The 11622-nt window shown below is 36.0% G+C and overlaps 2 protein-coding genes across 6 annotated transcripts in view; both read right to left on the reverse strand.

The window, feature by feature from the left end:
- LOC112007227 (uncharacterized) overlaps positions 1–6219 on the reverse strand; it is a 49810-nt gene extending 43591 nt beyond the window's left edge. For 2 of the 5 annotated variants that reach the window (XR_010627774.1, XM_065770459.1), the window contains exons 1-3: positions 5940–6219; positions 4742–5795; positions 2418–2726 (exon numbers count right to left, since the gene is read on the reverse strand). Coding sequence is in view for 4 of the 5 variants with exons in the window: in XM_065770459.1 (XP_065626531.1) it covers positions 2418–2726; positions 4742–5795; positions 5940–6005 (1429 nt within the window). In the remaining variant the exon portion in view is untranslated. Of the gene's footprint in view, positions 1–1876; positions 2727–2944; positions 3266–4741; positions 5796–5939 lie in introns of those variants that run through there. The other 3 variants (XM_065770409.1, XM_065770506.1, XM_065770481.1) reach the window with 3 other exon arrangements.
- Positions 6220–7062: 843 nt separating this feature from the next.
- LOC112007274 (uncharacterized) lies at positions 7063–10408 on the reverse strand. The gene is made up of 2 exons (XM_024039608.2): positions 10122–10408; positions 7063–7532 (listed from the first exon to the last, which is right to left on the reverse strand). The coding sequence occupies exons 1-2, from the start codon at positions 10320–10322 to the stop codon at positions 7332–7334; spliced, it is 402 nt and encodes a 133-aa protein (XP_023895376.1). The 5' UTR covers positions 10323–10408; the 3' UTR covers positions 7063–7331.
- Positions 10409–11622: the final 1214 nt, after the last annotated feature.

The raw sequence follows: 11622 nt of genomic DNA on the forward strand, positions 1-11622 counted from the left end.
AATACAAATTTACATAATACATCTCAAAGTATGCTTCTTGATCACAGTCATAGACTTATCAGGCAAGGACTATGCATTAACAAACCCCTACCACCTATTATTGAGAACTGATTGAGCTAAGTGATGAGCTACTAGATTAGCTTCATGATTTATCCAAGAGAATGCCATTGGATTCAGTTCTTTAGCCATATCATAAGTGTCTTCTACAATACATATAGCTTCCCAAGGAGCAGAGATAGGCCTTTCCCATTGAAAGTTTTGTTAAGAGCATTAATACAATTCTTTTGAGTCTCCTTCAATTACTACTTTCCTCAAATTTAGTTCTTGACTCAATAAAACTACCCATCTAATTCCTTTTGCACCCAGCAATTACCTTGCCCTTCCAAAATCCCTTCCAAGGCACTTTGTAGTCTGTTTGCAACCTTAGTCATTGAGGGGCGAAGTACACGTTCTTTACTTACACAATCCAATGCCAGGGACACCACAAATGCCAGTGCCTCCATTTCCAATGGGGTAGGTGGTGGTACTTTTGGGTCCAAAAACCTGTGAATTTCCTTTTTGGCAATGTATGGCACTACAAAATCAACTATAAGCCTTAGCTCACCATTTTCAGTTGTATGAATTGCCTTGAGCCCAGACAACATTTCTAGCAATACTACTCCAAAACTATACACATCGACTTCGGTTGTCAAATTGCCAGAAATTAGGTACTCAGGATCTAGGTAACCAGGGGTGCCTGCTATCGGCTCATAGTGAATATCAGACGTCACAGATATGTTGAAATTAGATAGCTTGGCAGTCAATGTGGCATCTAATAATATCTTAGATGGCGCGATAATGCGATGCATGATTGGTGGTACTGCATACACGTGTAGGTATTCAATGCCTCTGGCTATGTCTAGTGCCACTTTAATCCGGGCAGCCCATGACATTAGAGAAGTACTTTCAGGATTGTGAAAATGGTGATGAAGGGTACCACATCCCATGTACTCGTAGACCAATAAGCCATCCTTACTATCTTCACAAAATCCCAATAAGCGAACAACATTCTTGTGATCAAGTTGGGACAAAGCTTCCAATTCACGTAGGAATTCATTTACAATTCGCTTAGACATTGAATTTTCAGCACGATGAATAGCCACTTCTCGGCCATCATCTAAAATGGCACGGTACAGTGAGCCAAAGCCATTTGTTTTAATCTTGCAATCTTTTGAAAAGTTGTTAGTGGCTTCAAGTAGCATTTTCAAAGGAAATTTTTCCCTATCTACAATTTCCAAGCGTTTGAATCTTGTTGTTAGGATTGTATGTCTAGATCTTTTGGAACTGTTTGTTAGTGACGTGGCTGCAAAAAATAATGATAATATGGAATTTTTTTTGGAATGAGAGAATTTTGGAGGTGTTTGGTTAGATTTTGAATTATTACTGCTCTTTGGCCTCTCTTTGAAGGTTGCTATATGCCCAGGGCTTGCTGTGCTGGAAGGATCAGTTGGAATTATTTCATATTGTTGGAAATTTAGACCCCTTAAACAACCAGATTGCGTAGCCTAGATTAATTAGCCAAGTTGTTACTTAGTCAAATTATGCAATTCTAGGTTAAAGCAATCAAATAATCATATCAAGAATAATAATGCAGCGAAAAATAAATAACACAAGATATGATCACCCAGAAAACCACACGGTAAAAACCTGGGGAGGATTTGACCCACCGATCCTCAAGGCTAACCTGAATTCACTATGAAAGAATTGAAGTTCGTACAAAAGGACTACAAGCTCCCCGCTCGACTTCCTAATGCTACCCACCAGTAGAACTTCCTGACACGACCACGCGCAGGCTCCGAATCCACGGACTACTTCTTTCTTGAATTCTTCAATCAGCTACAAGCTCCCCGCTTGCTTTTCTTTTAAGTTCCAATGGTTGCAACAATAATGATCTTCAAGATGTTGAAATAATCTCCACCATGAAAACCCTAAGTTTTGTGTAAAGGAAAGCTCCTCAAAGATCTCACACGAGATTCACACAAAACAGCAATGTATGAGCAACAATACAATATGGACAACCTTCAAAAACGTGGCTAGGGTTTTATTTATATACCTAGGGTAAAAACATAAAACCCTAAACGTTTAATGAAGTAGGGCTAAGTTGGAAATTCTGCAGAAAATTCAACCTGTGCGATTTTCGATCGATCGAGTCTATTCTTCGATCGATCGAGCCAGGCCGAGAGTCCCAAGTACTTCTGCAGCCACTCGATTCCAACTTTACAATATTAAACCAACTTTGAGCAAGTCTAAAGAAGACACCATACAATGTTTTGATCATGGTTTGCCAACATTACAAATTAGAGTTCTAAATACATAAAATCCTAAGACCTTAGAACCTAACACATATATTTCAGAACTACTGTCTGTTTCAGACCTACCTGGTGGGAAGTATTTCTCTATGGAATTAGAGAATTGTGCTACTGCATGAGGTGCTTCATTAGATTCTGAACAACTATCATCTGTTTCAATTTCAGACATGGCAGGTGGGAAGAGTAATGAAATGGAAAGACTTCTTGCTCCATTAGCATCAGTGTCAGAGATGTTGGCTGGAATTGGATTTGTTCCACTCAATACAGAACTAACAGACTCCAACGTGGCTGATGGGGAAAATGAGTACTCTACTAGTGGCAGAATTCTTTTTTCACTAATTGTTGGACTACCAAGTTCTGAGTTATTGGCTACAAATTCTGCAACCAAAAATATCGAAGTCTGATGAGAAAATATCTAATTCTCATTAATAATCAAAAGAAGTTATAACTCTGTTATTATACTCAAAGAGTACAAATCCTATTCGCTAATTACAATATGATAGCTGTACATAGACAAGCACGCAACAAGTAACTACTTAAAAAACAAAAAAAATTGTAGCATAGGAAACTACTGTCGTTTATGCAGACCATACGAGAAACAAAATGCTTATTCCATTGTTTCATTTCTTTGACACTCCCCCTCAAAATGGACAATGGGAGCATGGATACTGATCACAAACACTAATCAAAAAATATTGATCACAGCCATCTTGGGGATAAGTGTTGAAAATTGATAATGCTCAAAGCCTTAGTCAGCAAGTCTACTGGTTGGGAAATGGGAATGTGTACCAACATGAAGTAACTTTATAGTCCCAGCTTGTACCTTGTCCCTTACAATATGGAAATCTATTTCAATTTGTATAGTTTGTTCATGAAAAACCGAATTGGCCACCATATGAAGGGCTGACATACTGTCACTGAATAACAAAGTGAGTTGAGAATGAGAACATTGACCAAAGTATTGCCTTTATTGCAATTTTATTTTGATTTTAGTATTTATTTCTGATTTCAACATTTTTAGTTATTTTCTTTTTATTTCATAGAATTACGAAATTCATAACTCATTGGCAAAACATATATACTATAACCCCTAGAGATAAAGCAAGTATTAGTGGACAGATCAAGTAACTTGTAACCCTTAACGGCAAAAGGGTACCCTAAAAATACACATTGCTTAGCTTTAGGATCGGATTTGGACCTATTATGGGCTATAGTAGAGGCAAAACAAATGCAATTAAAAACTGTAATGTGTGAATAGGAAGGAATCTGCTTATAGAGTAGTTTATAGGGAGACATAATTTAAAATTAGGGTGTGAAGTTTGTTAATAATGTGCACTACAGTGAGTATACAATCACCCCAATACATCAAAGGAACATTAGAGTGTAACCTCAAGGCCCTTTCTATACATAGAATGTGTTGATGTTTCCTATCTACAAATGAATTCTATTGTGGAGTAGCAACTCAACCATGTTGGTGTACGACTCCATGAGTTTAAATCAATTCAATCATGAAAAACTCAAAGGGCATAGTCCGGACAATAGTAAAGGTCTGGTGTTTGACTTGGATTTCATAAGATAAATCCAAGATGATATAGTGTGGTCATCAACTATGGTACGAAAAATATAGGTAACCCACCACACATCACAATGAATCAAATCAAAAGCTTCAATGCAAAAATGAGAATGAAAAGGAAATAGAGGCCTCTTTTGTTTTGCATGAGGAAAAAATGTCACTAGTCCTGTTTGAAGCGGCATTTACATTTGGTAGAACATCTCTTCAACACAAAACCTTAGAATTTGAGGGATGCCCTATCTAAGGTGCCACAGCTTACTCATGTCACTAGAGTTCAAAGTAAAATTGACAAAGAATTTATGTACGGGAAGATGAAAGGAAGGAAGAATAGAATTACAAGTGTTTGAGAAGTTTAATTTTGCAGCAAGTGGAGTCCATTATGAACCTCACCCACATCAATCAGCCTCCAGCATATAAGGTCCTATGTGAAGCAAAAATTTGATAGTTCGACAAGACAACATAGGAGTTTTTGAGTAAGCAGACTAAGATATACTAAATTGAAGGAAAATGTAGGCACATGTAGGACATTTTCAAGGAAAAAGTTGGACTGAAATTCTAACATATCCTATGAGAGTTACCATAGCTATTTCACCATTTGGAAGTTCCATAACACAATGCTTAACCAATGTGATAGTGGTAAGTAGAGCTACAGAATGCACAATGTTATTTGTTGCCCCGGTATCCACAACCCACGTATCTCCCTCATATGCATGTGTACCAACCACTTCCTTTTTCTTTTTCTTTTTTTAAGAAAATATCGAATGCCTCAAATCACAACTGAAATCAGGACTATGAAAGTTCTGCAAAGAAGAAAAATTACCTGCCATAGAAGTGGAGTGAGCGGCTAGCTGAATTACATTGTTGGTCATGTGAGTTTCATTATTAGTGAAAGCAAAATTGCTTGACTGAATCTGAGTTCCCAACATAGCCAAGAACAGTTGACATTGCTCCTGAGTGAATGTAAATGAAGTAGATGCAGAACTAGAATTCTTTTCAACAGTGTGACCATTCATTCCGCAGTGATTGCAAGTGGGCTTTTCTTTCCCCTTAGAGTTGTTGTTTTTGTTTCCTGAAGAAGAAGATACCTTAGTAACTGGGGTTGATGATTCCACATGAGGACTTGAATTGTTTCCCACACTGCAACGCCTTTCTTCTTGAATTAGGAAAGAGTACACTTTGTTGATGGGTGGGAGAGGATCCATCAACAAAATTTGTGCCCTGACTTGAGCATAGGAGTCATTAAGACCCATTAAGAATTGCATCACAAAATCTTGATGCTGAAGATCATTGAGTTTCTGACCTAAGTTGCAAGTGCAAAATCCACAAGAACACATTGGAAAAGGTCGAAAGTTTTGCAATTGATCCCAGAGCACGTTCAATTGAGTGAAATATGATGTAATTGATGATTGGCCTTGAGTAATACCCGCAATATCCTTCTGTAATTGAAAAACTCGTAGTCCATTTCCTTGAGAAAGTCTTTCCCTAAGGTCATTCCAGATTTCAAGAGCAGTGTCCTTATAGACTATGCTTGTAGCAATTTCTTGAGAAACAGAATTGAGGATCCATGAAGCAACCATTTTGTCGCAGTGAACCCAAGCTTGAATTGCCGATGATGTTTTGACCATTGGAGATGAGAGAGTCAATGTGCCATCAATAAACCCCAACTTGTTCTTGGCAATCAATGCCATTCGCATTGATCTTTCCCAAGTTGGGTAATTCTTTCCCAGAAGAGGTTGATACACAAGCAGAGCACCAGGGCTTTCTTCATGGTGCAGGTACAGAGGATTTGATGGATCATCCAAGATGGATGAGCTTCGTGTAAAGGATGAAGAAGTTGACGTCGAAGCCATTGGAATGGAAGTGTTTTCGACTAACTGCTTTGACAATATATCGAAATTTGTTAAGAAAATAACTAATTCTCATTAACTAGCAAAACAAGTTGCAACTCTTGCTTCTGTACTCTGTTTAAGAATAGAATAATCAAATTGGTTACACAGTGATTATGATGAGAAACTTACTTGGATCAACTTGGTGCTTCCGCCTACTGATCCTGGACATAAATATAACTGAAGGTACATTCTCATGCTGTCATGCACTCTCTTGCCGTGCTCCTTGACCGAGGAGGGCCCAAGTTCACTTTCCACTCCCCAAGAAATAAGTGCATGTCTACCCTGCGCACAACAGTTTTCTACTACCGTCAAAGCGCGTTTGGTAGCTCTATTTTTGTGAGTCAAAAAATGAGACTTTGGCTAATTTACTTTGCCGCTACCATTCACATTTTGCTACGTCTCAAATTCTAGAATCAAAAAAAAAAAAAAAAAAAAGAATTGGGATTTTCGGTTTCTTTAATTTTCAATTTATTTCTTACAACAAGAATGTTGTACAAATGCTCCGTTTGACCAACAAGGAAATTCACATGCAGGTTCAAGGAATCCGACTTTAGTCAATTGAATTTGCAGTTCATAAATAAATAAAATTCTTACAAATTTTTTTTTTCTGCAATTTCTTATATGCCACCAAATTTGGGCAGTTCTGTGAGGGCCCTCCAGACCTCGGATTTGTGCAAATAAGGTATTGTTGGAAAGCTTATAGGATTAACTTCACAATGGTACCAAATTGGCATCAATCAGACTTCTGAATCAAAATTATTGATGATGTAGAAAAAACAATGTATATATTAAGATTAAATGTGCTGGTCTTTAATGGGAAATACTAGTAAAAAGGCTTAATTTGTTACAAATCTAAAGTGCAGGTGTTAAATTGTTCAAATAAAAAATGCAAGGATCAAATTGACACTCAGTTTTAAATCCAGGTTGACATTTGTATAAACCTCCTTATTTTAATAGGAGTAAACCTCACAAATTGGCTACATGAATTATAAGGAGGCTATAGCTTATGTTCTAGAGATGGTCTATTGATCTCTAATATCTGATTCGAAATTAACAGTGGGCCATTCAATACTACAAATATGTTCCCCTCCTGACCAGAAGGATTGAGCAAATGACATCTATATTCTTATTGCTGCATAATTATAAATAAACTTTTTTTTTAAAGTATCAAACCAAGATAACAGTTCCATTAAGGTCTAACAAATGTAAACAAATGCAATCTTACATTGAATTTCCTTCATGACTAATATCCTGAGCCCTAGAATTAAAGCTTTACTAGGGTGATGAATAAACATGATCATCCTACAAAAACCAGCACGCAACAGCGGAGAATTGGCTTGACTAATAACCTGTTATGCAAATTTGAATAGCAATAATAAATAGATTTATTTATATAAAGAAACAGCAGCCAATCACTATGTTATACTGAAATATTCCCAAACAAACACAGCCCAGAAAATGCTGCATAACATCCAAAAACTGTGACTTTCCATTATCCCTAAACAGCAAATCACTCCCCATCTACTTTACTTCTTTGTTGGCCTTCTGTTCCAGGGTAGCCTTAGTGTCACTTTGTTTTGGGATTTCCTGTATTCTCACATATGGTTTCCTGGTCAATGTTTCCCCTCTCAAAGCAGCAACATAACGGTCGTTTGTGTCCTCTTTGCGCTGCAGCTCTCCAAGGTATTCTGCCAGTCTCTCTTGATTCACTTTCCCCATCATCTGATTGATTTGCAATTTCAAACAATTGAATTTTCATGATGTTCTTCCACTTTGGAAAGAAAATGCTTCAATGAAACAACCTCAAAATTGAGAACCTCATTGACTAAACAGTTGCAGTGAGAACTTAAAGAATGCACAATCCTTTAAGTATATTGAATTAGAAATGAATTGGGAGAATATCACCCACAAACACATACACTTAAAGCAAACGACACAAATCAACTCCCAGCTATATTATTAAAAACTACTTATATAAATCATAGTCAATTATAATACTTGTGTTCCTAATCTATAAGTCAAGAGAAGATGAATTAATTGACACAAAACAAAACAAAACTTAGGTACAATTCCTTAGATTCTCTACCTAAGGTTCCTCAACGTTGCATTGACCAACCAATACAAATAATGTTATCGTTTTCCAAGGAAAATTAAATTTAATGATATAACTTATTGGCTAATGCAACCACATGGGTTGAATTTAGTTGGGTACTACAACTAAGTTTTACCTCAGACATGAAAACCCATGTAATGAATCTTACGATATAGATCCATGTAAGTTTTTATTATCCCAATCCCTAAACTCAAATAAATCTTATTTTGCAAGGTGTGTCCAATAGTATCCAATCCAAGATGTATTGAAATGTTGTGATACAAAATTTAAAAAGGAAATAAAGTTAACACGTGGGATATGTTTGACAATTATTGCATTTGGTAGGAAACAGAGATTACTGGACAAATATACATGCATGAAACATATAAGGGTTGGTTTATAAGTATCAAATGCTCCATTGAATCTCAGCCTCCACAAAAAATAAGGATGGAGCTCAAGGGCAATTAACCCCCCTAAGATTTAAAAAAAAAAAAAAAAAAAAACTTAATGATTTCAATTTTGAAACTTTTTTTTTTTAATTTTAATTTTTGATAGTTAAGGAAAATATTTTATTAAGAAAAAACTAGCCATCCCAAGTACATTGGGGATGTACTATGGGGGCAAAAATCAAGAACCAAAATTACAATGATCAAGTAAAGCCAAAAGGGAAAAACAAGAAAAATGCGACAAAGCCACACTCCAAACAAGGAGAGTATGCAAGAAAAAAGACTTAATCTCTAGCAAGTACCATTCACATCTCTCAAAGCATCTAGCATTCCTTTCTCTCCAAATACACCACATCAAGCAATATGGCACAAGTCTCCAAAAAACTAATTGCGATGTCACCCGAATTTACCTTGCCAAGACTCAAACAACTCAAATACTGTAAGAGGCATAACCCAATGGAGTCCAAACAAACAAAACACCAAAGACCACAGCTTAGAAGCTATGGGGCAATGAAGCAAAAGATGATCCACCAACTCCCTATATCTCTTACACATATAGCACCAATCAAGAACATTAATACCTCTTATCAGATGTAAGAATCTTACCTAAAGAGGCTGACCATGAAAAGAAAGTCATCCTTGGAGGGACGTTCGATTGCCACACCAACCTCCAAGGGAAGGAGAGAGTAGGAGGGTAGAAAGAAAGATAGAAACATTTATTCATAACTAACAACTAATGTGACATTCACAATCCCTCTCATTTTCAGACATAGCAAAAACATAAATCTAAGAATTTTGATATCAAATGATAAAAAGCCCAACAACCCAACAAGAAAAACGATTAATGAAATGATGGGCATAGAAAGATTTCAAAGAGAACAGAAAGTGTATTATGCTCCTAAACTTAGGTATAGTTCAATAGATGTTGTACCTTAGGTTCCCCAATATTGCAATAATCAATGCAATACAAATAATGTTATTTTTTTGAGGGTAAAATACTATTTTTGTTTTTAAACTTTACAAAAAGTTTGTTTTTGGTTCCCAAACTTTAAAAAGTTTTTTTTTTTTTTTAATCCCTAAACTTTGTAAATAGTTTTTCAATAGTTTAGAGACAAAATTAGGGATGAAAAAAGAAATTTTTTAACCATTAGGATAAAAAACAAACTTTTGGTAAAATTTAAGAACATGTATAAAACATTGTCAATAGTTTAAGAACGAAAGATAACTTTTCAATAGCTAGTAGACAAAAAAAGAAATTCTTAAAGTTTAAGAATGAAAAACAAACTTTTGCCTTTTTTCAAGAACAATTAAATTCAATGATATAACTTATTAGCCAATGCAACATCGTAACCACATGGTTGAATTTAATCGGAGAACCTAAGGTTGTGCACTTACAAAACGTACCCAAATTTTACCCAGGTCGCTAAACCCCATGTAAAGAACCTTTTGTTTATAGACCCATGTAAGTTCTTCATCCCAATTCCTAAAACTTAAAACAAGTCCTATTTTGCAAGAAATAAAGTTCACGTTTGGGATATGTTTGACAAGTATTGTATTGGGTTGGTTTTAAAAGTAACAAAATGTTACATTGAATCTCATCCTCCACACAAAATCAGAATCCAGCTCAATCAAGCCCCATTAAGAATCAATGTCACAACCCAACAAAAACATAAAATCTAAGAATTTTCCATACCAAATGATAAAAAAGCACAACAACCCAACAAGCAAAACGACGAATTGAAATGATTCAAAGAGAAGAGAAAGCGTGCGTACGAGAGAGTCGGGGCGTGCGGTTTGGCGAAGACGAGCTTCGAGCTCAGGGTTCTGTTTGTTGGTGAACTGCATGACGCCGTAGCCGATGACTCCGGGAACGACGCCGCATATGGTAGCGAAGGCTATGAAGAATGGCTTCGACTCCCTCGTCCTCCTCACCAGCCACCTCCACGACGTGCTCTTCTCCCACAGTAGCGACATTTCTTCCAAATCTGTCTCTGTCTCTCAATTTTCTCGACCTATTCCGACCAATTACTACATGGGCTTTCTATTTTTGTTTTGGTTTTATGAGCCTTTGTTTTGGGCCTGTACAATATATATGGATATCAAATTCAATTCATCGCTAGTGATATCTTTTTTTTTTTCCTGTTTAGTAATAAGGAACTTTCATTAAAACTACAAATATTTCCTTAAAAAAAAATTTATCTCTTCTAATCAAATGGGATTTAAAATTGAAGACCTGTTCAGATTAAATGAAAAAAAAAAAAAAATCATCTATTATACACGTATAAGCTAGAAATCTGAAGACTCAAAAGGTAATTAGGCTTGAGTCAAGGCCCATCACAATTAATTTATAGAGATGAGTGTTCAAACCAACAATTGGATTGTTTTATAATTATTTTAAATTCAAAGATGATAATTTGGCAAGAAATTAGTACTAGTAATGCTCACAAAGGAGAAAATTTATTATTCTTATCTTCCTTGAAATGTCCGAGGACCCTTTTACACTTAAGGAAAAACAAGTATGATCACTATTTTCTCTTAATTTTACAATTTGATTCTCTTACTTCTTCCTCTAATCCTTGCTCATTGGGGATCTATTGCCTTTATATAGTGGTCTTCCTTTGGTCTTGACCCTCCACTTGGAGGGTTGTTTATTATCCCTCAAGATGCTTGTCTCATCCCTTGTTTTAGGGCCCTGCTGAGTAAGTAATAGGTTATGTTTGCATTGTTCAGGTGTTATTTAGCCATTAATGTGGTTAGCATGGTTAGTGCAGTACGTTCAATGCAGAGATGATAGTAGTTTTTCTAGGAAGTTTCCTCATCTTCTTATCCACATAGGCTAGTGTTACCTTCTTCTAACCAAGACCTCCGCCCTCATGTAGATTCCTTCTTACTTTTCTCTAGTTTTCTTCGTTCGAACTCCTCCCTCAGGCTAATTGCTTCTTCGGCCACATGTATTTTTTAGCCTTCTTGGGCCCCCCTTAGATTTGGTGGGTTGATATTTGGGTTGTTAGGCTCCTCAGATCAAGCCCAATGGGACTAGTCTTTCTAGCCTCCACAATACATTATAAATCTGAAAGTTTATTAAAAATCACGTCATTTAAAATTTTATATGATGTCATAATCTATACATGATTAGAATATAAAAAATAAAAACTAAATGGTGAGAATATTTCTAGTGCAATAGATAGAATATTTTTTGATAGAACAATGGATGGAATTTTGTTTTCTACCATAAGTGTATTTGAGAGAAGGGAGAGAGTTACCTCCTATTAGT

The sequence above is a fragment of the Quercus suber genome, unplaced genomic scaffold (genome assembly GCF_002906115.3).
Source record: "Quercus suber isolate HL8 unplaced genomic scaffold, Cork oak 2.0 scaffold_1, whole genome shotgun sequence".
NCBI lineage: Eukaryota > Viridiplantae > Streptophyta > Magnoliopsida > Fagales > Fagaceae > Quercus > Quercus suber.

Bases quoted from the DNA above. Each gene is read 5' to 3' on its own strand.
- LOC112007274 (XM_024039608.2), bottom strand. From the start codon at position 10,322: ATGTCGCTACTGTGGGAGAAGAGCACGTCGTGGAGGTGGCTGGTGAGG. The intron at 7,533-10,121 runs GTACGCACGCTT...CAAATCAATCAG, and splicing joins CCGCACGCCCCGACTCTCTC to ATGATGGGGAAAGTGAATCA.